At 48.6% G+C, this 27,994-nt stretch overlaps 1 protein-coding gene and 1 long non-coding RNA gene across 3 annotated transcripts in view; both read right to left on the bottom strand.

The window, feature by feature from the left end:
* Positions 1-27,994, bottom strand: part of LOC135805114 (integrin beta-1-A-like) — an 84,247-nt gene that overhangs the window by 25,615 nt on the left and 30,638 nt on the right. For both annotated transcript variants that reach the window (XM_065319114.1, XM_065319113.1), the window contains exons 11-14: positions 19,669-19,746; positions 17,769-17,876; positions 11,342-11,434; positions 6,278-6,366 (exon numbers count right to left, since the gene is read on the bottom strand). In XM_065319114.1, the coding sequence (XP_065175186.1) occupies positions 6,278-6,366; positions 11,342-11,434; positions 17,769-17,876; positions 19,669-19,746 (368 nt within the window). The remainder of the gene's footprint in view (positions 1-6,277; positions 6,367-11,341; positions 11,435-17,768; positions 17,877-19,668; positions 19,747-27,994) is intronic.
* On the bottom strand, positions 13,190-17,756 carry LOC135805115 (uncharacterized). Its single transcript, XR_010551119.1, has 2 exons — positions 13,739-17,756; positions 13,190-13,700 (listed from the first exon to the last, which is right to left on the bottom strand). It is a non-coding gene; the product is annotated as an uncharacterized LOC135805115 (long non-coding RNA).

The raw sequence follows: 27,994 nt of genomic DNA, 5'->3' as shown, positions 1-27,994 counted from the left end.
ATGGACACGGACTCATTCTCAAGGCCATGACTTGGCAAAAGCTATCCGCGTGGCTTTGACGACATTGTGAGAAAAGTAGACGCCTGTGAAAGCTGACGAAGCACAATGATGTCAATTTATACAGCATATTGGCGGGAAAATTGTGATGAAACGTACACAGGCTGAATGATGGTGTGAGTTGCGCCAAAGAGTTGATCTTGAAATACTAAAATAATTCTCAACAAGACTGAATCAATCGATCGATGTGCCGGTGTATTCAACACGTAACTACAGCGCAACGACTTCTATTCACTCACACAGTTTCAGTGTTGTGGGTGTGTTCACATGGCGCGAGCCAGTCAAGTGTCAGTCAGTTCGGCAGGAAGCGCGAGCTCCAACAAGTTGTTTTGGTGCAGCCAAAGAGTGCATGTGAAATCCTGAAAATTCATAACAATTTCTGATAATTAGAACCTCGAACTGGGCACGTCCGGTTAACTAGAAGTCCCACGGAATCCACTTACATAGAAAATGTGTGGGATTAGTGCTGATAATTCAAAGTTTATATAATAGCAAACCATAATTAGAACTTAGAAGTTGCGACTTCGGCGGTAATAGTCATGAAGTTGATTGTCAAGTCAAGTGTCAAGTTCGGCAAGAAGCGTGTGTTCCTAGTTGGAACAATCAACTCCATAATCAGAAATTTACTTTATTTTCTGCAAATCAGTTTGGTTTGCATGCGCAGGCAGTTCAGTGCCCTAAATCTGTGTCTAAGGTGCGTAGTGCAATTTTGCGTGTCAATGCGAGCATTTTGACATACATAATGTCGGCCGAACTTCTGCGAAAACCAGGCTTAGGGTGAAAATCATATTTTTGAGAAAAATGATGTTTTGTAAAAAGGTTGTGTCGCGTGGACGCTCGAGTGCAGTGAAGTGGAACCAAAGAGAATCTCGCTTGTTTGAAGAAGTAGCAGTCATGGCAGGAAGGGTTTCAGCGGTCAGGGAAGTCAAAGGGCTTCCGGTAGAATATTCCCTGCTACTCCTCTAGTCACAACGAAGAGTTTTTGAGCTGATCGAACAGATTCCATCTCCTTCACTCAGGGATGGCGAAATTTCTGCGCTAGCTGCTGCTTGCGGAAAATGGTGAAGAAATTGTCTCCAGTTAGAGTCGTGATGGCGATAGCGAGGAGAACCTGGACGACATCGACCCAGCCAATCGAAGTATGGAGATACTAGCTGTTTCTGGGCCTCACACAAAGGGGACACGCGCAGCAGAGCTCATACGTTTGCAGCAAGTTCACGAGGAAAAAGGCTAGAAGCGCAGTGTGAAAACTGTTTTGAATTGAAGTCCTTGGCGATGAAGTGCTACTGAATGCCAGGCGAACGAGCGAGCAGATCGAGAGGCCTCCACTCGAGACTTTCCTCGCTGGACAGCTAGCTCAAGGGATTGTACGGCGTGCCGAGATTTCACTTGCCGGTCAGCACCAAGCAGGCACTGCAGCACGCCAGCACACTATCACTATGCGCATACTACGAACAGTGGAACAGTTTGAAAGGCCGTGTTCTTGCTTGTTTTTGAATAGTTGTACTAGATTCACCCTTCAAAAGGTGCCATCTCAACTGGAGTCGGGTTTCCTTGTGGTGTGTAGCGCCAGAGCATGCCAGTACATGTATGCAGCCCCAGAATGTGCTGAGTGAGGAGCAAACAAAATTCATGCAGAACTGTGCATGGCCACTACAGCCTGCAGCACCAAGGGGCCACAACAAGCCTGCCCCCACATGCCTACCTTGTCATGTCACCTAAACAAAAATCATCCATGTATCTTCCTTCACTCTGGTGGATCTCTCTTCATTTCTTTCCTGTGATAACAATTTTGTGTTTTTTTGGACTTTTTAACACAATACCCTGGTGTGTTTGAGATACTTTTAATACCACTATGAGTTGACCCACACCTGTAATAATTTGTTTCCTGACTTCCCATGCCCAGTAGAAGCTGAAAATGGGAAAAGTCATTTTGTGAAATTTCACCCTAAGCCTGGTTTTCGCAGATTCTGGGCCAATTGTGTTGTGGGTACCGTATTTTACCGGTTGTAAGTCGACCCCGGTTATAAGTCGACCCCCCTATCTGGAGGTCTCAATCCTGCGTTTTAAAGTTTTCACCCAAATGTTGTACCTGCGCCTGCACGTGTTATCTCTTCGTTGTAGCTGCTGCTGTATTTGTGTCTCTGTGCTGCTGACCCGTACATGCTGCTGCGCGCGCTGCTTTGTTGCTGACCCGTACATGCTGCTGCGCTGCTTTGTTGTTGACACGTGCACCTTTTTGTGCTGACGAGGGCACCAATTTATGATTATCATGTTTTCCTTTTGCCATGTCAGTCGTCAGTTGTCCGACGGTCGTCGTGAGTTGTCAGACGTTCGTTGTCAGAGTGAGTTGTCCGACGTTCGTGGTCAGTTGTCCGACGTTCGTCGTCAGTTGTCAGTCGTTCGTTGTCAGAGTCAGACGTTTGTTGACAGTCGTCAGTCATTCGTTGTCAGTGTTAGTTCTCCATTATGAGTTCTTCCGTCGCCGCTTGAAGTAAACTATGAAAAACTCTCTCTCTAGCTCTAGAGAAAAACCACTGACTAGTTCGTTTTGAGGTGTGGCGTGGCGAGGATAGAAGAGGCAGTTCGTTCTCAACCTTCCGAGACGACATTTGGCGCCCAACTAATCGAACCCACGACCCTGAAGCTCGTCGCTCTCCGGCCGGTGTTTTTCGTTTTCCTCTTCGCGTTCTCGCCATGGCTCCGCTTTGCTGCGTCTGTTCAACCCTTTCCTAGATCCTCGGAGCTCCTACTCAGGTGAGCATGCCTTTGTAATTGTCTGCTCTGCTATTCGTAATGTGTTGCCGTACCTTGTATTCGATTTCGAATTTTCAAATAATTGTTTTGCGTCGGGTGACTCGGGTCCCGGCAGGAATTCCGTGGAACCTTGTTCTATTGTGTTCGAGTGTGTACTCGTAGTGTAGTCTTGCTGCTCGTTGGAAGTTCGCCCCGTTGTGTTAGTTGTGCTCTGACTACCCTGTACTGTACTGTTGTGTATGAAAATTTCAAACTTCTGTTCGTGCGCTACTCGTTCGAATCTGGAACTTGTGTTTGCATGTTCGTCGTGCATTCAGCATGGGTAGCTTTGATCTCGTCTTGTGTTGTGCACTTGTGCTTGTCACGGAGTTGCCGTCGGACTGCTCCGATACGTGTGACTGTGTCGCGTGATTTGTTTAGATGTCCACCTGAACGTTCTCGAGGTGCTGCCTCGTATGTAGTCGATCCATATTGTTTTGTTTCGTGTTTTTACCGTTTTAGTAGTAGTTTCTCCATGTTCTGTGTACATGGTGTAGAGCGTTGTCAGGCTCGGTCATGCACATGCACTGTCAACAAAGTAGGAAAGCTGTTGGTTTCCGGTTTGGTGGGAGGTGTGAACTTCATGTAGGATTCTCGTTCTTGATCCAGGTTGAATTTTTTTTGTGAGCGTATGGTTTTGTAATAATTGTGTTTCGGCATGTGGGTTTCTCTAGTTCGCCTGGGTGGGCGTCTGATCATGGTGAGCCACGGTCTGCTTGGTGGTCTGCAGGGATCCTGCGCTTTTTTTGTATCGGTTTGCCTTGCGGGTGTTATGGTTTCCGTGTGTTGCTGGTTAGCCCTTGTGCGTCCCAGTCGGTGCCGGACAGTTTCTTTTCTTCAGTTTTTTGGTTTTGCGAGCGGATGTACTATAAGTTCCGTGTTTTTTCAGGTTCAATCCCTGCGGTTTTTCAGGTTCAATCCCTGCGGTTTTTTCAGGTTCAATCCCAGCGGTTTTTTCAGGTTCAATCCCTGCGGTTTTTTCAGGTTCGATCCCTGTGGGTTTTTTCAGGGTAGCGCACTGTGGTTTTTCTTCATTATCTTTTGCGTATTGGTAACCGATTTGTTTGTGTGTCCTCAATGGTGTCCTCACTGATTAATTGCTCCTGTTTCAATCGACGTGTTCTTCCTGGCTGTTCTTCCCTTCCTTCGTGTGCTTTTCTGATTTTTGGTGATGGCTGAGATGTTTGCGTCAGTCCTTCTCTCTTTCTGTGTGTGTCCTGTGATTCTCGGAGTTTCTGTAGCGCCATCGGTTTTCGGACAGCCGGCCAGTGTGCGTCCTGCTGCCCCAGTCTTCTCGGTCGGTGCGTACTGTCGGTCTCGCCGCTCCTGGAAGCGTCGCTGGGTCCGTCGGCATAACCTGTTTTCTCATGCATTTGTACTTTTGTTTTGTCATGACTGGTGGATGGGTGGCGTACTAGGTTGGTGCTGTTCTAAGAATAAAAGATCCAAAGGGACAAACACAGGTCGAACAGCTCGCCAGCCGGGGTCCTCTGCAAAATCTGTTGCTTGCAGGTTCCGTTGATTGGTGCACAGTTTTGCGGGGCTCCCGACTGGTGTTAACCCTCCTGGCCTACTCGTCATGCGTTCAACAGTTGTGGCCCACCTCTTTTGTGTTTTATTGTCGCCTGTTTATGTTGCTTCATATTTCATTTCCCCTGTCTTTCTGTCTTCTTCTCCGGTCTGTCTCCTTCCGTTTTTTTATACACTTCACTTTTGCTTCCATCCACAGGAGTGGATGTCTTTTTTTGGTAGGGGATAGTGTTGTACCTGCGCCTGCACGTGTTATCTCTTCGTCGTAGCTGCTGCTGTATTTGTGTCTCTGTGCTGCTGACCCGTACATGCTGCTGCGCGCGCTGCTTTGTTGCTGACCCGTACATGCTGCTGCGCTGCTTTGTTGTTGACACGTGCACCTTTTTGTGCTGACGAGGGCACCAATTTATGATTATCATGTTTTCCTTTTGCCATGTCAGTCGTCAGTTGTCCGACGGTCGTCGTGAGTTGTCAGACGTTCGTTGTCAGAGTGAGTTGTCCGACGTTCGTGGTCAGTTGTCCGACGTTCGTCGTCAGTTGTCAGTCGTTCGTTGTCAGAGTCAGACGTTTGTTGACAGTCGTCAGTCATTCGTTGTCAGTGTTAGTTCTCCATTATGAGTTCTTCCGTCGCCGCTTGAAGTAAACTATGAAAAACTCTCTCTCTAGCTCTAGAGAAAAACCACTGACTAGTTCGTTTTGAGGTGTGGCGTGGCGAGGATAGAAGAGGCAGTTCGTTCTCAACCTTCCGAGACGACACAAAGAAGCACTACTAACCACCTGCTGCTAATAACACATCAACAAATCATGTAAACATTCCTCATTGGAGGATATAACGTCCCAATCCTTGAAAAAGGCCAATAAACTGGCAAAAATGTGTAAACATGGTGCACTCGTGCATGCAGTGCAGGTCATTTTTTGTAAGATACTGATAGTTCCCGGTTATAAGTCGAATCCCGGTTGTAAGTCGACCCCCACCCTTTCTCCTTCTATTTTAAGCCGTAAAAGGTCGACTTACAACCGGAAAAATACGGTACATGTTTGGATAATTAGAATGTCCGGATAATTGGAAGTTTTTCCCTGGCATTTTGGTATTCGAATTATCAGGATTCTACCTGTAGTACAATACAACTAGGTATCCATGGATACTGTACGGTTTAGAATATTCGGAATATTCTTCGTTTCATACGTATTCGGAAAGAGAATATTCGTTCGCTTCATTGAGCATTCGTTTCAGCCCTAGGACTCAACAACAACAACAACAGCATCGTGACAGCCTGATTGAGTGTTACAATCAAGTCCATGAATGTGATGTCAATCTTGTCATCCTAATCCTAATGATGTCATGATGTTGCAACATTTGGCCTATATTTGTGCATGCATGCCTTTCACTGCTCTAGCTTCTTCTTGTGTATACAATGCTGCTCAATGAAATCCAGTCGTAACAGTTATCACTCGAGTACGCGCCGGGCGTTACGCAGCCCTAGACCTGTGAACCCTCGGCTGCGAAATGATGCAAGGCGCAAACTCGAGTGACGCCGCGACTGGATTTCATTGAGCAGCAATATCGTACATGTATAGTGCTGCAAAGCAGTCTGAGCTGCGGCTATTGTGTGAGTAGAAGCAGAGCAGCATGAAGACTTAAAGTGTTGTGTGACATAGAGTGTCTAGAAGACATAACACTGAGTCCGACTCGCAAGTCTAGCCACGACAGCCTTCGTGTCCCCCACCAATACCGGCGGTTCCCACCTCTGAGGATAGGACACGTTGGTGCAGTTCGCCATGCTCTCAGAATGTGAACTACAAGAGCGAGATGAACGGCAGTACGGCAAGCGGATATTCGTTTTCGGTGAAAAGCACCTTCAGGGCCAGTAGAGACTTCAAGCATGCTACAGACCTTCCTGATGGACACATTGCTGTTGCTGACATCTGTATACCCTCCAAGCCATCGCCGGCGAGCTGCAGAAAGGCACGCTCAGATAAATCCTGGGCAGGACATATGCAGAAGAAGGACAAGCAGACTGGGCTTGGAAAATGGGTATATGGTGCATTCCGCACAGCACAGTACAGCACAGTACAGTGGAGTTTGACCAGAAGTCTACTGTCTAGACTCTATAGGCATCTGTTTTTTAAAGGGGAAGTTAAGCCTAAAATCAAATTTTCACCAGTTGTAGTCTTCGGGGTGCTGAGTCGAATGGTCTTGGTCCGAGGAAGCCGAGACGCTCCGTTCCTCCTTTATTCCCAATCGAACTCGCGCACTTCCACCGAAACTGGGTGACTGTGCCCTACTATATGGGGATTTGTATGCAAAATGTCACTAAAAGCGCCATTTCGCTCTGTAAAAGCACGGATGACCGCGATTGGCCCATATGTTGTAGTATTCTGGATGCTAAGTCGACCGGTTTTGGTCTGAAAAGGCTGCGATGCAGCGTTCGGGCCTTATTCCCAATCGAACATGGTTGAACAAGCGGTCACGTGCTTCCGCGTACACCAGTCACCTGGTCACCGCGCCAGCAGGCGATACTTTTCACACCAAGGTTCAACTCGAGTTCAACTCGAGTGACAGGAATGCATCCAAACAGGCTGTAAGTAATTAGTTGTACCCTGCGGGCACGGTGACCAGGTGACTGGTGTACGCAGGAGCACGTGACCGCTTGTTCAACCATGTTCGATTGGGAAAAAGGCCCGAACACTGCATCGCAGCCTTTTCGGACCAAAACCAGTCGACTCAGCATCCAAAAGACTATAACATATGGGCCAATCGCGGTCATCCGTGCTTTTATAAGAGCGAAATGGCGCTTTTAGTGACATTTTGTATACAAATCCCCATCTAGTAGGGTGCAGTCACCCAGTTTCGGTGGAAGTGCGCGAGTTCGATTGGGAATAAAGGAGGAACGGAGCGTCTCAGCTTCCTCGGACCAAGACCATTCGACTCGGCACCCCGAAGACTACAACTGGTGAAAATTTGATTTTTTAGGCTTAACCTTAATTTGGCCAACACCAGAAATCACTCAATTGTGAGAACTTTTTTTGGTTATCTTGGACTGTATTGAACCAATTAAGAGAGCATGTCTGAGAATACCAAAGTATGTGTGCAAGTGGATCTCTCCGATTTCGCTCAAAATTTGCAGGTAGGTTCCCTTTGGGGTGTGGATCGATTATGCAAAGCCCTTGAAAAAGTTTCTGAAGGGAACCTTGAAATTTGCATACCCCTCAAAAATGGCCGAAATATCACATTATTTATGGGTCTAGAAACGAGTCACGCCACAGCGTATACGAACAAGCTATGAACAAAACTCCATCAAGCCAACATTGCCTCACCTTAGAAGAGTTCCTGGAGCAGTACCGCTTAGCCACGCCAGCATCCCAGAAGACGAGGTCCATCACCCCCTGACGCCACAAATGATCGTCTTGAAAATAGCCAATTTACAAGCGCTGGCAAAACAGCCAGCTACGTCCTCAATTGGCCAGAACTATACACCGGCAGATAGTAGAACACCTCTTCTAGCGCTGAGGACATGTCCCCCATCTTCCTTTTGGGGTTTTCTTGAAATAAACTTTTTTGAATTTTTCCACTCGACCATGCTGAAATACGGCCAAAGTCATACCTGCGCAGGAAAGCTCGCCACTCCGCGACGTCTCCTCAGCAATTTCTACTCCAACACTACTCCCAAGGCCGCAGAACAAAGTGTAGTGTTGACTCTGACAAGGAAAAGCAGCGGTGATCACTTGTCACTCCAAACGACAAGCTTCTCCTTGCGCCACCAATAATGTTTTGTGCGACTGTTGATGCAAAAGTGACTGAAGGCCTGAGCGCAGTTTTTGAATTTTATTGCAAGATGCACGGTGAGATCGCGTGCTCTGTGACGTAGGATGACGCTTCCTGCATCACGTTACGCGGCCATCGATCGCGAATGTGCCTGGAACGCTACTCGGAACAGACTATGATGGCAGAGGTAAGATGAGCTTCATTTCCTGCTTGAACTGCTGAGAACCCCCCACAAACTGTCCTAGGAGTGTTGCAATGGCAGCAAGCCGTTGAAATATGCCCCGTACAGCATGGAGAGTTATTCGTCTTTCACACTTACCTCCTGCAATCCCGAACATAGTCCAACAGTAAAAGTCCCTTGACCCCCTTGTTTTCATGTCGATGCTCGACAAAAGCGACTAGCTCGGTCCCTTTGTGTTGACTGGCACGCGTTTTCATGTCGATGCTCGACAAAAGCGACTAGCTCGGTCCCTTTGTGTTGACTGGCACGCGTGCACGCGAGCAGCACTGGCTGCACGCACTTGTCGCGTGAACTGCATGAGAGATTTCTTACGTCATAAAGAATGTGATTTCATCATCATTTCACTGGTCTTCGACCTACATGGTCAGGGAAAGTCCCGGGTCGTAGGCCTACAACACGGTCAGCGTGTTCTTGAGCGCCGTAACAACACAAGTGTGATCACTTCCAGACCAACGGGCGTTCAAGACGAGTAACAAGCGCACTTGACAAAGGTGACTCTGAAATCTCGTGAGCCGTGGGCCACGCGACTTGGCATTCTTGCGTCACAAGGCACGTGATTTCACCGTGCATCTTGCAATAAAATTCAAAAACTGCGCTCAGGCCTTCAGTCACTTTTGCATCAACAGTCGCACAAAACATTATTGGTGGCGCAAGGAGAAGCTTGTCGTTTGGAGTGACAAGTGATCACCGCTGCTTTTCCTTGTCAGAGTCAACACTACACTTTGTTCTGCGGCCTTGGGAGTAGTGTTGGAGTAGAAATTGCTGAGGAGACGTCGCGGAGTGGCGAGCTTTCCTGCGCAGGTATGACTTTGGCCGTATTTCAGCATGGTCGAGTGGAAAAATTCAAAAAAGTTTATTTCAAGAAAACCCCAAAAGGAAGATGGGGGACATGTCCTCAGCGCTAGAAGAGGTGTTCTACTATCTGCCGGTGTATAGTTCTGGCCAATTGAGGACGTAGCTGGCTGTTTTGCCAGCGCTTGTAAATTGGCTATTTTCAAGACGATCATTTGTGGCGTCAGGGGGTGATGGACCTCGTCTTCTGGGATGCTGGCGTGGCTAAGCGGTACTGCTCCAGGAACTCTTCTAAGGTGAGGCAATGTTGGCTTGATGGAGTTTTGTTCATAGCTTGTTCGTATACGCTGTGGCGTGACTCGTTTCTAGACCCATAAATAATGTGATATTTCGGCCATTTTTGAGGGGTATGCAAATTTCAAGGTTCCCTTCAGAAACTTTTTCAAGGGCTTTGCATAATCGATCCACACCCCAAAGGGAACCTACCTGCAAATTTTGAGCGAAATCGGAGAGATCCACTTGCACACATACTTTGGTATTCTCAGACATGCTCTCTTAAGAATGTCTATAAGTTTGATCTAAATATGACAAGGCGTTATGGAAATATGTATATGTTCCCAAAAGGGAACGTTGGCCGGATCGGGTACCAAAATCACCCTGATTTTTATGCGAGGTTGATACGGCAGACTAACTTCCCCACCCTGATTGTTGCCAGTCATATTTGAATTTTTGTGTCACTGTACTGTGCCGTGCTAGTCATGGCCATGTGATGCAGCCGAATGTTTTAGAGGCTATTAAAATTATGTTGTCTTATAGTAATCGGAAGAGCATTCCATATTGCATGGCAAACATTTTTTTTTGAAAAAGGTCAACCATTGACCATTTGAACAATAGAGAGGTTGCGCACAACAAAAATTCGGAAGATTTCGACCGTCCGGGTTCGAGTAACGAAAGTTGCTACGAAGATCCGTCCAAACGCGACCGAAACAGAGCAGATCTACGAAAATGTTTTCGTAACGTGGAGTACTAAAATACTGATATTTTACAACTCCCTGTCATGACTCTCCGTACCCGGGCGTCGACCCACTACAAAAAAAGTGCACATGCTGTGCGCAACCTCACGGTTTACGGATTTTGGTTAACTTTTTTCGCTAAAAATATTCGTTACTGCGCTACGAAGTTTCGTTGTGCGCAACCTCTCCACTGGTTCTAGACATTTTGTCTTCCCCGTTCTAGTGCAGTCATGCACATGTACGTTGGTTCTCTTCACGTTACTGTGACATATTAGATGTTGGTTGCCTTGCTGCACCCTCTCTTCTCTCCTCTCACCCAAACCATTCGGCAAAAGTTAAGCTGCGGACTCAGCACACTCCTGTTATATACTTCAACGAGGAAATGCTATGATAATAAAAGGTCCCTGGTTCGAGTCCTGGTGGCGAGAGTCAATTCTTCTTCAGACTTTGCCCTTTTCCATTCTCTCAACTAGCGAATATAAAAAGAATTGACCATAAACAAGATAAAAATATAAAAGGACAACATTACGAAGCAGTGGCTGCGACTTCGGCGATGATTTGTAAGAAAGGGTTTGCTCCCCACACCGGAGCTCGCGCTATTCCGCCGACTTTACTTGACACTTGACTGACTCACGACTGCCATCCAGAGCACACGAGAAGTCCATCGAACCTTCGACTCGGCAAACCTGCAAGAAAGCACCACTCCCTTCTGGTGCTTTCTTGCAGGTTTGCTGAGTCGAAAATTCGATGGACTTCTCGTGTGCTCTGGATGGCAGTCGTGAGTCAGTCAAGTGTCAAGTAAAGTCGGCGGAATAGCGCGAGCTCCGGTGTGGGGAGAAAACCCTTTCTTAAGGACAACATGTTCCGAGTTATGACCAACTGTCCACCAATGTAACCAGATAATAATTATACAGTCAGCAAGTGCGACAACAGGGCACTGACAAGGAGTACTGAGACATTCAGCGACCTGACACCTAGCTCCACCACATTTCGTCCTTTTATTTATTTATCCATGATAACATTGGCTCAACATCTGAGTGCATAAACAAGATAATCATCATCATCATCATGTCCGAATGTAATCCAGGAAAATCTCAGCCTGACTGGAGGAAATCAAGTCAATGTCTCTTTCCTTTGCCCACATACCTGCGTTGCACGGAATACGAGTGACACAAACTCTGTATCATTACTAGTGAGTCTGGCTGTCTGAGCGCGTCCACCCCAATCCTCTGCAACGGTCTGTCAACAGAAGCAAAACCAATCAACATGCCCAACACAACCATCAGAGAATGGCTAGAAGTGCACAGGGCCAACACAACAATCAGAGAATGGCTAGATGCGTACCGGGCCTACACAACCATCAGAGAATGGCTAGATGTGTACAGGGCTACTTAGGACCTAGGACTCGTTAGCAACATTAAAAAAAAAGACAAATGTGCACCGAAATGAGATTTATGTTGACGTGGTAACTACAGGGCTGCAATGCTTCAGTGCTGGTAGCTTAGGGCCGGGCTCCATTGCGGCTCCGCTGCTCGTCATCCGCGGCTTGAAATGTCATCATTACCATAGTGGCGGCGGCTCGCTACGAGCTTTCGCTACGATTCTTGATCAAAACTGCGAGCCGCAGTCGCGGCTCGACCTATTTCCCGTACTTTGCATTGTTTTGTACGCGAGGATTTTAATGATAGCTTGTATAGACCTCGGTCCTACCGGTAGGACCATCATACACAGACATGCTGCATGGCCTCTGTTCTAAAATTGACCTAAAACTTGACCCTAAACTGTTGCTCAGGGGCTAATGAAGGAGTCCACAAATTTTAGACGTGATCGCACAAGGCATGCTACGAAATTTCATGGTAACAGCCCATGGTAACCATGGAAACAGAGTATGGAATTATGCATTCCGCTGCCTTGGCAAGCTAATAAAAACATTAGGACCTCACCAAGATTGATGTGCCATGGTCAAAATTCACTTTGGACAGAGTTGCTAGTGCTCCGACAGGAGTATATGCGGCCATTTTGAAAATTGCTAAAATTGCGCATACGCAATGCACTGGACATAGCCTTGCATTTTGCGCCACTAATTTGCCTGACAAAGACCTCATCTCAACAATTTTTTCAAGAAATTTCTCAACCAAAATAACTTTTGCAGCGCGATTTCTTCGGTCCTACTGGTAGGACGGCATGCAAGCTATCATTAAAATTCAAATTCTAATTCCCGTAGCTATGCAGAAGACGTTACTTCAGTAACGTCTGGCGCTAGCCAGGGTCCACACAGCTTTAATTCCCGTAGCTATGCAGAAGACGTTACTTCAGTAACGTCTGGCGCTAGCCAGGGTCCACACAGCTTTAATTTGGTGTTTGTTTGTGTGTTTGTTTGTTTGTGTCACGCCTGGCGCTATTTTGTATCTATCCCGTACTGTACCGTACCAGCAAAGACAGCTGGCCACAATATTTTTGTTTGTTTGTGCCATCGACATGCCTGGCGCTATCCCGTACCTGTCCCGTATCATCAAGAGTACGGTACCATCAAGAGAATGAGTATATATGCGAAGTGTATGGGGGGAATGCATTCAGTGCAGTAACATTAAATTTTGTGTGGATTTGTGTGCGAGGCCGAGATCCCACTAGCAGGCTGGCTGGGCCGCCTGTCGACCAGCCCGGAAATCGCATGTAGGCCGATAGCATAATAATTATAACGTATATACAGTCATGTAGATGTATAGCAGGGAGTCATATTATGTAAACGACTCCCTGCTGTATGGGGAGATTTTCTGGAAAGAAATACGAAGTAGGGAGACGAGTAAATGCAATCAGAATGGATGTTAGTTGCCGTCAGTATAATAATAATAATAAGAAGAAGAAGAAGAACGCCCGTGATCGGCAGAGTCAGCGCCGGTCCCAGGAAACGTCAGGACAGACATCCCGTCGACTCCAGAACGCCCGTCATCGGCAGAGTCAGCGCCGGTCCCATAGCTATGCAGAAGACGTTACTTGTACTTCAGTATCTCATTGAAACGTTTTTGCAAAACAATGATTTAGCTAATCAAAGGAAAAAGCATTTCCATCAGTTCTAACAACATGCACGATGAGCTAGGCAACAAAGCATAGCGCAGGGCCCTGAGCTTCCAAGCTCTCTCGTTTGGTGTTTGTTTGTTTGTTTGTGTGTTTGCGTGTTTGTGTCACGCCTGGCGCTATCCCGTATCTGTCCCGTACCGTACCGTACCATCAAACACAGCTGGCCACATACAGCTGGCCGCAATATTCAAATAGGGCTTTCAAACGCAAGATCATAACGTGAAGCAACTTGGAAGAATGAGTATGAATGCGAAGTGTATGGGGGAATGCATGTAGGGCGATAGTGCGGGTTCGAATCCCAGGTAATGCCTGAAAAAATAGGAGAATTGAAAAATTTATAACATCCCTTTTCTTTTTTTGCCGTCATCAAGGCGGTAGACGGTGTCGTATTACCCTCGACCGTACCTGTCCCGTACCTGTCCCGTACCTGTCCCGTACCTGTCCCGTACCTATCCCGTACCGTACCTATCCCGTACCGTACCGTACAATCAAAGATGGCTGGCCACAATGCATATTCAAATAGGGCTTTCAAATACAAGATCATAACGTGAAGCAACTTGGAAGAATTAGTATGTATGCGAAGTGTATCGGGGGATGCATGCAGGGCGATAGTGCGGGTTCGAATCCCAGGTTATGTCTAAAAACAAAAAGTAGAAACTTATAAGAATTTATAACATCCCTATGCTTTTTTTGTCTAGGTCATCAAGGCAAAAAAGCATAGCATAGGGCCCTGAGCTTCCAAGCTCTCTCGTTCGTTGCGCAGGCCAGAACACGAGGCTTTTTTTGATTTCGCACGCGCAGGCAGGTAAAACGTGGAGCACGAACGCGGTACCGCGAATGGCGAGTGTCAGTGGAACCGCGCTGCTCCGCTGCATGCAGCCAAGTGCCGCGGAGCAGCAGAGCCGCAGTGGAACCCGCCCCTTAGCGAAAAGGCATATGACGGCGCTCCGTGTGTGCCTTCCTGCCAGAGGTTGGATTCTGCTACGGCATCGCCTTAGGAGAGTTCGAAATTTGAATTTTTCTGCTTGGGGACATATTGTAGCAGACTATGGCGGTGGTCTACCCCAAATTTCAGGACGTAACCTCGTTGCTACTGGCCCTTGAAGGGTCACTGACCACTATTGGACAGGCTAAATTGATCGATTTGTATGTACTCCTCGACAGGAGGGGGACGAAGACGACCAGCGGGCACTAGCTGTAGGTAAGAGAGCTGTGTCTGAAGTAGTGGACGCTGCGGATCACGACGAGGATGGATCGAAGCGGAAAAGGACAAAGACTCATTCCTACGATAACGAGGTGCGAACTAAAACCGGCAAGCAAGCGTTGCTGTACGGAAACAAGAGCGCCGTGCAGACGTTTACTCGCGAGCTTAGACATCCAGTCCATGAAGCGACCGTCCGAAATTTCAAGCGGAATCCGAAACAGCAGATGGATACTGGGAAAACGCTGGCCGAAGTGGACGCGAAGCCGGCCAGTCCGCGAGGTGATCCGCTCCTTCTACCGAAGGAACTGGATGATCTCGTTCAGAAGCTTGTTTTCAGCCTTAGATGTGCTGCCACTCCTGTGAACACTAACGCTGTTCTGGCTGCAGCTGGTGGCATCGTCCAGCACAAGAATGTGTCTTTGCTGAAGGAGTTTGGTGGTAGCGTGACGCTTCAGAAAACATGGGCACCATCGTTTCTTGCTCCAATTGGATACGTGAAACGGAAAGGGACTCGGACCGCCAGGAAAGTGCCTTCCGACTTCGCAACAATCAAGAGCGACTTCCTGCAGAAGGTCAAAGCAACCAGTGGAAACGCACACCACGCCCAGCATGGTTGTCAACACGGACCAGACAGGTACGAAGATGGTGCCTGTCAGCAGCTGGACTATGAAGGGAGCTGGCAGATCGACGTAGCTGGCTTAGACGACAAGCGGGAGGTCACCATCCTACTGGGTGTTAGTCTGAGTGGTCAGCTGCTGCCGCCGCAAGTGATTTACGCTGGCAACACCAACCGCTGTCACCCGTCTAGAAATGTCCTCCGACAGCCACTGGTCCACGGAAAAGACGATGTTGGAGTTTATTGAGAAAGTGCTATCTCCATTCATGGCCAAGCAGAGGGAGGAGTTGGGTCTGCCAACTGATGCCCCAGGATTGTTCTTGTGGGATGTATTCAAGGCCCACCGCTGTGCATTAGTCCTGGAAAAGCTTGGTGCACACAACATCAAGGTTGTGTTCATCCCCGCCGGATGCACTGGAATGCTCCAATCTCTGGACCTCACTGCTCGTTGGGGTTGATCAGACGGACGGGCACCATGTTATCAGTGACGGTAGCCAGAGTAGCGAGGCCGACAATGTGGTGAGTACTGCAGGTAGACTCACAAGGCTCAAACAGCAGGGGGCTATCAGAATAATGGCAGGAAGCAACTTTTGCGGAGCAAATGTAATGAGACATGGCAGGGACGGTCACAGCAGCGGGAAGCGTGCATAAAACGGGAGTAGCGGAGAGCGAAGCGGCATGGACAGGTGACGGGATCACAGTGGGGGAATGCAGGGGAATAACGTGACCAGCAATGGACATGTTGGAAGCGGCGAAATCAAGCGAACACGCTTGGGCATGCAAAAATTCAACCCCTAGAATGACCTCGGGATGGATGGAGGCAACTAAGAACTCATGCAGGACAGGCGGGGTGGTGGGCGAAACAGAAATGTGCAACTCAGCTTGACCTAAAATCGCCACGGACGAGCCATCCACAGAAAGGATGCGTGAGGGGGGTGGAGGGGACAGGGATGGGCGATTACTCAGAGAATCCCACAGCTTCTTGCTCACAATTGACTTGGAAGACCCACTGTCTAACAAAGCATTGGAATCGACTGCGTTCACAGTCACGGGTATTACAGGTAGGCGGCATGCATGGTCGCGTCGGGACAAACTCGACGAAAAAAAGTGTAATGGGGAGAGGTCGGGGAGAAAAGCACGTACATCAGGGAGGCGGTGGCGGTACAGCACAGTGAGCAAAACAGTTAAAATCGTGAGCGTAACAGGGTGGGCAAGGAGCAAGACAGCAAGGCATATCAACACAGTGCTTACGTAGGTCCCGGAAGAGCAGGATGCGGCAGGGCTAGCGTCCGAGGTACTTAGTACTGCCGCCGGTAGTTTCCCGCCTGCGCAGGACGACGGGCACGGCATTCTCGGCTGATGTGACCTTGTCGGCCACATGACCAGCAAGTGACAGGTGTGCGGCCTTGCGTCTGCGGAGGCTGTGGTAGTTGGTCAGGTCGGGACCGACGAATTGGTCCTGGCAGACTGGCCTCCAACGTAGCCAGACGGTCTAACACAGCTTTTAGTTGGTCTGTCACCGTGTCGAGTGGCTGGGAAACAGCAAAGGCAGGGATCGGCACAGGTTCCGCGGCGGGCAGTTCGGCAGCTAGGATTGCCTGGTGATGGAGCGCGGCCTGGAGGGCCCCGTCTGTCGTTTGCGGGTTTAGCTCCTGAACGCGGACCCGCATGCCCCGCGAGTCAAGCCCGGAGATAAACTGGTCTTTTGTTAGGTTGTCGAGGTCCCCCGCGGCCATCTGGGGGTAAGCTTGCCGGGCCAGGGAGCGAACCGCCTCACAGAAAGTACCCAGTTGTTCGTCTTTGGCCTGGCGACGAGCTTGAAACGTTGCGCGATGGAGGTCGACGCGCTGCGCTGGATCAAACCGAGCTTGCAGCGCCTGGACTAGCTGTTGGTGGCCTCCGTTCCTGGTGGCCGCTGGAAGCGATTGGTAATACAGCTGGGCCTCGCCTTCCAGTGCGAGGCCCAGGAACTGCGTCTGCTGAACTGGGGTCCAGTTGTTTACCGCGGCGACCTGGTCGAAATGCATCAGCCAGGACGCGAAGTTGTCCCCCAGGCGACCTTTGTATTTTTCGGGCTGCACATGGTACGCAGCTCTCGGTGGTTGGGCAGGACCGGGCGGAGCTGGGGCTGCAGCGGGTGCAACGACGGGTACCACGGCAGGTACATTCGGTTGAGCCATTGAATCGGAGAAACGTGTAAAGTAACAAAGTTAGGTATAGAATGAAACAAAATGAATTTACCGCTGTCACCAATTTGTAGCGGGCCGCAGTCTCTCGGAGGCAAAAATACAAGGGTCTCAGTGAACACACTGTAACTGGCAATTGAAATGTACTGGAAGCGAAATTAACTGACTGGCAACTAAATTAACTAACTGGCTATAAAAGAATCGTGAGCAGCAGCTTTTATGCAAAGGCAGACTCCGTACGCTAATGTACGGGGATACGCTAACGTATGGGGATACAGTACGGGGATACGCTAACGTACGGGAATACAGTAACGTACGGGGATATGCTAACGTACGGGGATACGCTATACGCTACACAAGTATGAGAGATGAGGGGGGCTACCCACCACATGCTGTTGACTATGGTCAGGTCATATCCAGTCTGGCCCATACGTTGTTACATATTGACTTCTGACGTCATCATTTTCAAGCTGTTTAGTGAGTACTAACCTGGTATTCCACAATAGGGTCAACTCCGGCTGGTTCGGCAATGGCAAAGAAAACATTTATGTCTGCCTCATCCAGTGCACTTTTCACTTGTCCGAGTGAAGGATAGTCCTGTACAATATGACAGAAAATCTCATTGTCAGTGTTGCAACTGAGCGCCATAGCTAGTCCACCTGTTATGGGGGGGGGGGGGGGGGGGGGATCAGTTCACCAAAGCAAACTTGAAGCAGTTCATGTACATATAGGTTTGTAAGTTGAATTGCATCGTATAGTGCTATTTCTCAATCCAAAAAAGAGTTCATACTGAAGTCGGCAAAGTGCGTGTTGCATTTCATGGAACGGAAAATTGGCTTTGATCCAACTGCTAGATCACTGAACACTTCAACTGCAAAATCCGGTACATAGCGCCACCAGTGAGCCAAGAGAGGTGGGCTTGGGGGGGGGCTCCAGGCTCTCCGGAGGCGTGGGTTTGAATCCTACCGCTACCACCATGTCCGGTTTGGCCTGCAAGCCAAGCAGGAGTCCATTGTGTGACAAGACAAGGACTGATTCTATTTACAACGAGCATGCGCATGTAATACAGATGAGAGAGAGACAGCACGGAGAGAGACAAGGCGGCAATAAACACTATACACTACAAAAATGGAAGAACTGTGTAAGCCGAAAGTAGTCAGCCCTGTACGCCTTTTGACAAAGGGTGGGCACGCAATGGTTCCACACGCTATAACATGCCTAGCAGATGCAATGGGCCATTGTGTCACCTCGGCAGTAGCAACAGCTGATATTCCGACAGCAATCCAAGAGAAATGTACGACCCTGACTGAAAAATGGCCTCAGGATGATCAACACAGATATCAATTATACGCCGGTGACGCAGAGCAATGTCTACGCGGGAGATGCAGAGCAATGTCTGCGCGGGTGATGCAGAGCAATGTCTGCGCGGGTGATGCAGAGCAAAGTCTACGTGGGTGATGGAGAGCAAAATCTACGTGGGTGATGCAGAGCAATGTCTGCACGGGTGGTGCAGAGCAATGTCTGCGCGGGTGATGCAGAGCAAAGTCTACGCGGGTGGTGCAGAGCAATGTCTACGCGGGTGATGCAGAGCAATGTCTACGTGGGTTACGCAGAGCAAATTGTAACAGCTCCCAAGATTTCTATCAGAAAAGACAGTTGTAGCTTCTGTGTTGCTGCTTGGTCAGTTGCTATGGCGACCTGCCAAACGTAAAGTAGCACGGCACAACCTAGCCGATAAATCGATACGAAATCACCTGAAGCATTCTTGGAGCAGAAGTCGAACACAATGGTGAACACGCTGTGTGTAATATGTGTACAAGGGACATTTGGTCCGCGAGGAGAACCTGCAATACCAAATTATGCAAGCTGCATATCGCTTTGAGTAACGGGGAGTGGAAAAACCGCTCTGACAGCTGTAGCATCACGGCTCGAAGTTCAACTAGTCTCCCCAGTTTGAGATCGTAAACCCTGTGGTGGTGATTCCATTAGCTCATTTTCTTTCTTATCTCATGCCTGCTTGTTGACAAGGCTCAGTCTTGAGCGTGAACACTACTAGATGTACATGTACCAAGACAATTCATTTTGTTCATTGATCCTCACAACAATTGCACCTGGAAAGCGTTTGACAGCCTGCTGCTGAGTGTTGGACATTGGTGTGCAGGAATGCGTGAAGTCGTAGGCACGTAGTGTGCCGATCCAAATGCAAGCATCAGCTTTTATGTTCTCTCCACCGTTTCTGACTTCAGCTTTGCTCAGCATTGTGCAGGGGATGCGCTCGATCTCTGCAAAGCGAGCGCTGGCGAAGTGCTGCGAGTGGAAGGGGGGGGGGGGGGGGCTGTCAATGCATCAGGACTCCACAATCAGCAATCACAAAACTAATAACTCTTACCGCAGTTAACGTTTCGGTGTAATGACCATTAGAGTCCAAGTGGCACTTGCCATCACTTCTGCGAAGCACCCCACCAAACTGAATGTAGAAGGTATATAGGGAGAAACAATGACAGGTCAGTCAACTCAGCAGGGACAGCATCCACGCTCCCAGTGGATTGTCACAACAGCATCCACGCTCCCAGTGGATTGTCACAACAGCGCCGCCGCTTCTACCTCAACAAGGAAGTATTACCACACCTCAGCCAAGGCCATGAAGCCACCTGGGCTTAGAAAACATTGTGTATTTACAGTAGACAGCGGTGGAAGACAAAAACCACTGTTCGCAATAGTATAAAATGGACCATATAACATACTATAAGCAGAAATACTCGTCTGGAATTTATTTTCGTCTTTATCGTCCAAGGAGCTTTTGGACTAAATTAAATGCCGGACTAATGTCGATTTGTCCAGCTTTTCAATATGTCATGACCCGGATCAGACTCGTCGTGAAAGCGACCACGCATTGAGTTCAGCAGCCAAAAGCTGGGCTCCGAAATATACTAGAGTTCAGTAAGAACCATGATTAGTCCTGCGAAGGATTTGGCACTTTCGTTAGTTCAGCAATCATGGCTTACAACTCGTGGCCTAGAGCCGCAAAGTTTTGTCGTACGTCGGCAACACCTTCAGTACAAGTCATCAGCATTGTACCTACTGCACTGTTGAGCTTGAAGGGACCACGCTTAGTGTTGTACATGTGGTTGCGCTTGTAGCTCTGTGTTGCACATGCGGCTGCGCGTGTAGCTCTTTGTCGTACATGTGGCTGCGCTTGTGTCTCTTTGTCGTACACGTGGCTGCGCTTGTGTCTCTTTGTCGTACGTGCTACTGTTGGTATGACAACTCTCTCCCCGCGGAGAATGAGAAACCCATCCACCCCGGGAAATTGCCACACACTCAACTCATGGCGGATGGCTTCGTAGGGTCCCAGGATTGGCTGTCTTGGCCAGTGAGGGCTGCGCAAAGCATCTCGCACTGCACACAGCGTTGGGTCAGCTGCTGTCTGTTCGGCAATACGTCGACGGTCATCTGTGGGCATACCAATACCGGTTGTCACGTGATGAACAACTAGAAAGTTGATGTCCGCGTCCTCAACAGGCGCACGAGACAAGAAATCAGCCAAGCCATTCTGTTTGCCGGGACGATAGTGTACAGCAAATGACAAATCCTGAACCTTTAGCAGAAGACGCTGTACCCGAAGACTAGCGCAGCTCAGGTTGTACTCTGGTTTGAAAACATTTTGGAGTGGCTTGTGGTCTGTGACCACAGTGAACTCAATGCCAGTGACAAAGGAACGAAGACGCTGCACTCCCCAGACGATAGCTAGTGCTTCTCGCTCGATGGTGGCGTAGTGAGATTCTGGATCGCTGAGCTTTCGACTGACATAATACACTGGCTTCCAACAGGCAACTTCAGTGGGGCTTGCACTGACTTGCTGCATAAGAACAGCACCGAGACCGTACCCTGAGGCATCTACTTCGATAAGAGTGGGCCGAGACGGGTCAAACAGGGTGAGGACTGGCTCAGTTTGCAAATAGCTGCGAATAGCTGCGGCTGCTTCAGCACACTCGCTAGACCAGTGCCATTCATTGCAAAGGAGATGAGTGAGTGGTGCCATAATCTCCGACAGGTTGGGCACAAACTTCTGAAGAAATGTCGCGAGGCCCATGAACGAACGCAACTCCGAGACATTGGTAGGATCCTGTGTATCCTGAAGTACGGCTACCTTAGCACGGCTTGGGCGAACACCTGCGGCAGAGACTTCATGACCCAGAAACGTGAGCTCGGTGACATTCCATGCGCACTTCTTTTCATTGAGAGTGACACAATACCTGGTCAATGCTTCTCTGACCATCTTGAGACGACGGTCATGCTCTTCTTGGGTAGGATCAAAGACCAAGATATCGTCCAGGTAAATGACGACGCCGTCGATGCCAGCCAGAATCTGTTCCATTTTCCGTTGGAATAGCTCAGGGCCACTGGAGACACCAAACGGAAGCCGGCAGAAACGAAAGTAACCGAGTGGTGACGCTACCACAAACGCATGATGACACTCCGGTGTGATTTCCAGCTGGGAATATCCTGACTTGAGGTCTAGCTTCGAGAAATACTCTGCATTCCCAAGTTGTGCTAGCAGGTCGTCTGTAGTTGGTAGCTGTACTCCTGGTCGCTTGACTGCTTGGTTTACACAGCGCAAATCCACACACCAGCGCATCGACTTATCTGGCTTTGGTACTGCCCCCAAAGGAGAGACATAATCGCCCGGCAGGATTTCTTCGACCATCTCCACCACTCCTTGGCTCAGCCATGACTCAAGTTGGTCCCGGAGACTAGGCATTTGGGCCGGTGCCACCCGGCGTGCTGACTGTTGCCGTGGGCGGTGATCATCGGCCATCTGTATCGTGATGGGTCCACGCATAGCCGGAAGTGAGGACGTCTCCTCCGTTGTGGCGGCATTCACAGAGGCTTCTGGCAGAGATAAGAGACCCAGTTCAATGGAGGCACTCTCGCTCAACAGTGACGGCATGCGGACTGCCGAGTCCTCCACAACAAACATAGTCTCCGTAGTTTGTTTCGAGCCATAGTGCAATGTTCTCGTCTTGTCTCCGTTGTATTTGTCCGATTGCCGTCTTGTGTCCGTCGTATTTCCTCGCCGGCCGTCTTTGTCTCCCGTCCCGTTCGGGACTTGGTGTACTATTCACATGCACCTATTTCGCCTCCGCGCCCCACTTTTGAGCACCTCTTTTGTCTCCATCGCCCCACTTTTTCCACGTCCCCACATTATAATTCTCTCGTCCTGTCTGGTGGGAGTTCAGTTCTCCAGTCGCCTCCTGAAGTGCAACACAAGAAAAGCTCTCTCTCTAGAAATAGAGAAAACCACTTGACTAGTCCGTTTGATGTGTGGCGTGGCGAGGGTATAGTAGAGGCAGCTCGTTCTCAACCCGAGATACCCTTGTTAGTTGAGCAGGAGTGGCGCCTCTTCTCGCGTCGTACGACGTAAAGGGTCTGCAGTGCTTCGTGTACTGTGGACTCCGTACCCTTTGGAGGAAACACGGCATTGCCGCCTGCAGCTATGTTTGGGGGAAGAGCCCATTTGGGTGAAGCCACAAGAGTGACACAGCTACGCTTCCCGCCTGCGGCAATGCAGTGCATCCCAGCCACCGGATCGTGGACCAAGATCATGCCAGCATTTGGAGATCAGTAATATTGACGTTTGGGTGAGCGGGCTCCCCGTATTGATCTTTGTACTATATTCTAGTTTGGCTGATTGCACCACCGTTTGAAATATAGAAATAATCCTTACGCATTCTTGCCGCTGTATACTTTTCAGCACATAATGTAGCATACATAAGGAGCTGTTTTGCTGGCATTCATCCTCGACTCTCGGGGAACTCACTACTCCTTCGATTCTGGGAGAGACATTCCGACTCTCCCCTGCTTTGGGTCTTTGACTCTTCAAGCTTGATCTTTCGATCTAGCATTGCAATGGTTCAATAAACACTGTTCAAGTGGAATTAGAAACCTGTTGTTCTGTCCGAGCTAGCTAACTTGGATGGCGACTATATTGGTCGTCTCAGTGGGTAGCCACTAGACTGATGTGAGGAAAAAGACACGAAGAATCAACCAAGAACAAGCAGTAATATTGCGACGGCAAATCGGGACGACCAATCAGGGACTAATACTTGGTCCGACTTATTAAAATGTGCGCTTCGCTTCAAAACTCAAGCATATGTACAAAGGAGCACCTGTACTAAAAAATCGACCAAGAGACGATAGGTAGATAACTACTGTGTCGTTTCTTGGCCTGACCTTCTAGTTTTCATCTCTGCTGGTGTCTCAGGGCGCTTCATTAAGTGCGCCAACCTGCAAAACGTCGACATTTTTTTCATCTCCTCCAAGCTACACTGCGCTTCCTTGATTTTTTCACTCCATAGGCACGATTTAGACGATCGACTTCGCCTCCTCCTCGTGCAGTACGACTGCCAGAATGGTGGCTGTAGGTGTTTTCGCCTGACGCTCCCGCGACACTTTCAAATGAGGCGAACAAGTAAACCACCACCCATAAAAAAAATCACTTCTCATCACCGTGTGCCGCGCGCGTAGAACTACTGAGTCTGATCTGTGTCGACATGACTGTCACACAGTCAGCTGCATCAGACCATGCGTGCTCTTCCCTGCCTGTTTCACGAATCCACTGGCCCCGGAGACTGGCGATCTTGTGACGAATCGCGATCGCGGCTCCGAGGAGTCGGCGAGGACTCCGCACCATTCACGCACCGTATTCACCCTTTCTGCGCTTCAGTTTTCCAGCCAGGTTGTCGCCTGAAAGTCGACCTCAACTGCAAGGGCGGTTGTTGATATCGATCAACTTCTCGACGATCTCTTCTGTGATCTTGATTCGTCGGCCGCCACATCGTGAACGAATGCGAGAGAGATCAGCACAAACTGGACGGAGCGATGCAGGTGCTTTCTGCACGAGTTTCTGAATGACGCGTTTGCTGAACTTGATTCTTCCAAGGAAAGAGCGACTGCAGCGATTTCAATCCGCCAGGAAGCACTCGAGAACGATCGCCCAGGGGTTTCTGGTACTCCGTGACAATTCCCCATCGCAGTGGGGTGTTGATTTCAACACCAGACCTTCTCTGTGTTGCGCGAGAAGCAACAGGAGTCCTCGACGACAAAATTTGCACGCAAAATGCTCGAGTCGACTAGGATCCTGAGGCGCTGCCTACTTTGGGGTTGGAACCATTTCTTCTTCAACATCACAAATCGACAACTGAAGGATAGTGTTAGGTAGCTGGAAAGTTGTTCCGTCCTGAGATTATTTTTGAATTTGTTTGGCAGACGTTCGAAGCGAAACGCACATTTTAATAAGTCGGACCAAGTACGTACAGAACACATGACCAAGACCAAGACAACCAGACCACGGACGAATCACACATGACTCTCATTCCCAGACCAAACTAGCACTGCGCATGTACAGCATTCACTTGACAGTCACTCTCACACAGACGGAAGCAGATCCTCACACTCTGACAACGCGTACTCTTGCATGCACCACATACCATAAACGTCACACATCACACCATACTCGCACGTACACTTAGACCATATATGACATCAGACACTGGACTCTACAAGACAAGAACCAAATACAACAACATGCGTAAAACATAGTCGTAATACAATTTCGCAACAGATGTAAGCCAAGTCACAAACCCGCCAACACGCGGCCATGACAAATACACTCTTATATGATCCATGGACGAAATTTACAACCGGACGAACTCTCTTTCTTTGGAGTTGGACGAAATTATTGACCGACGAAATTTTCTGCTTGTACAGAACTGAAGTGATTTTGAGCATGTTCTAACTGTTATAGTGTCATCAGTCTCAAATATTGTACAGAGGTTCATTATGTCCCTATGAACAATTTCCACTCAAAAACAATTCAAAATAGAAGAAATCACATGGAAACGAGTTATGAAGCAACCATCCACGACTGTAAGAAGATGTTGAGTAACGAGGTGTTATCCTCCCAGACACAACGGACACAGGAACGGGTAGGTCGAAAGACATTAATTTTATTAGAGACGAGAGACAGACGAACTAAAAGACTACATTATGGTTATGGAAGAGAGAGAGAGAGAGAGAGAGAGAGAGAGAGAGAGAGAGAGAGAGAGAGAGAGAGAGAGAGAGAGAGAGAGAGAGAGATCGAGTGAGAGAAAATGCAAGATAAAGGGCCTGGGTAGCTATAGCAAATATGGGCACGCAAGTAGCTACTGTTAGCTCCCGGCTAAAGAAGTCCCCTCACACCAGAACACAGGGGTTTTATAGTATTGAATATGGAAGTATTTCGACAAGAGTATAGAGAGGAATGAAAAGGAGAACAGGACAACGACAACTCAAGACAGCACTAGAACTGGAGACCCACTGGAGCATGCGCTCTTCTATACGTGAGTGGCTCTCATTGCCAAGGGGAACGAGCGGGAAATACGAGTAGTGAGTATGTACAGGTCGTAGCATAAATACACCTATTACACTACCCAGGCCAACGGAACGAAAGGTGAGTACGAAGGTAAGCACGGGGTGCATGTAGGCCAGCTTGGGAAAGGTTGTCGATTGCACGGGAGGAGGTTCCTAACAAAGATAATAAGCAGTCAGAAAGTGCGATAACAGGGCACAACACGGACAGGCTACTGAGACATTCAACGACCTGACTGTCTGACTGCTTTTTATCTTGTTACAGTCGCGGATAGTTGCTTCAGAACTAGTTTCCATGTTATTCTCTTCTACAGTCAAACCTCGTTAGGACAAACTTCAAGGGACCGAACAAGTTTGTTTGTCTTATCGGGAGTTCTTCTTATCCAGATCTGACAAAAATTGATATGCATATCATATGGATTGTATTTTTGTGAAGGTGCATGCTGTGGCGAATGTAAAACATTTTTTCATAACATAACCCAGCAACAGGTAAGTACAAAGTGTAAGGAATTCATGACAGCATTACATCCGCCTTGTAACATGTTTTGCCACTACAAGAGGCCTCGACTATCGGGAAAAACTACAGCCAGCGTAACCACGGGGACCGAAAGTTCGTACTACACGCTGATTTCGTTCAAATCACGCTTGAAATTAGTTCGTCTTCACGAAAGTTCGCCATACAGAGTTCTTCGTAAACGAACTATTTTGACTTGATATGATGCATGGCCAACCATAGGGTTGGCCCTAGTCAGTACTAAAGGAAAGTTCGCCTTATCAGTGTTCGTCCTAACGAGGTTTGACTGTATTTTAACCCTTCCACTGCCAGCTGACCACTCAAGGTGACAAGGCGCTCCCTGCCAGGTTGTCAGCTGAGCTGTACTGCCAGGCATTTTTACCTCCAGCTCGAAAAATCGAAAGGCCAACTTCTCATGGATTTTTTAGTACTTTCTGTACGGAATTTTGTCCGGAACATCGCTTTCCAAAGTATACTTCGTAGGTAGACAACTCATAAAGGAAGCCATTGCTGTCGAAACAAATCGCAAAATTCGAAGTACAAACGTGCTGCGCGCTCTAGCGCCAGCCGCTGTGCAAACATGCATGTCAATTGTCATGTCATGCGAAAGTGCGCCGTTCGCCGCATGCACTACATACACTACGTACACGACCGGCCCGGACATTTGCGAAGTAAAGTTAGTTGTTGTTGCGGAGAGAGAAGCAGATCCTTTTTTTTTGTTCACTGGGATTGAAAGATCTGCCAGCGGACCGGAGAGCTACAACACAGGAAGCAGAAGAGATGGCTTGCGGAATCTTCTCTGTCTTCATGGCAACAGGACTTCAGTTGCGAGAGACTTTCGTCCTGTCGTTGCGGACGAAATTCTTGTTGCTGCCACCAGGAAACTCGGAGAACAAAACGATCATAAGTCGTTTGGTGAAGCGGATCGTGTCGGTGAACAGCTGCGGAATGTTCTGCCGCCATAGTGGTCGTTTGTTCTCCCAATTAGCAGCAGTCCAAATAATTTTCAACTTCGTAGAGTAAATCGCTTCCCTGTTCCGTTGACAAGCGCGGCGTTGGCGGGTATAATGCACTTTCACATCAGCTTGCAGTAGATCGTCAGGTATTGAGCCGGAGGTAGGTGTCGTTGTAGAAAGAATATACATGTAATTATGTTGTAGCCGACATACCTGTAGTGTCTCTTGACTATGCTGGTTGCCATTGTAACGTGGTAGTTCTTATACAATTTTAGTTCTGGACCCAGTGAGCGCCGCCAGAGCTGTTTCCGTCAAGTTTGCAGTGAATGCGTTCGTGAGGAATCCATCGTCTGGTAGTCTCTACCCGTGACTCCAAACGCCTATCGCAATTGATACCCGCCTGGAGTCTTGGGCAATGGCTAGGCATCAAGTCTGAACCAAATCTCATGCTCCTTGCAATGAAAGTTGATGGGAAAGAGAAAAAAACTCGCATCGACTCAGCGAGGTGGAAGTGTGTGAGAACCGATTTCTTCCGCGCCGCTCGGCTAAAAATTGGATGCGCGTTTTCAACGACGCTGGTTCAATTTTTTGAAATGGCAACCTATACTTCTGGCAGTGTATTTTGATGGGTATAGACCTCTTCCATGGCCCAGTGGCCCTCTACCACGGCTAAACATCTCCAATATTCAAAAATAGCGGCCCAAACTGGGTGAAGTCTGCCTGTCGATGAAAGTCGACGGTGGCACTGGGGACTGCATGTTTGCTTGTCGACAGTGGCACTCAGAGTGCATGAGTGGGCCCTTAGGTCTGTTTTTGCTTTGGATGGCCCATATGGT

Source organism: Sycon ciliatum, chromosome 1 (genome assembly GCF_964019385.1).
Source record: "Sycon ciliatum chromosome 1, ocSycCili1.1, whole genome shotgun sequence".
Lineage (NCBI taxonomy): Eukaryota > Metazoa > Porifera > Calcarea > Leucosolenida > Sycettidae > Sycon > Sycon ciliatum.
Note: the sequence above shows the minus strand (reverse complement) of the source record. Positions and strands in the feature narration are given on the sequence as shown.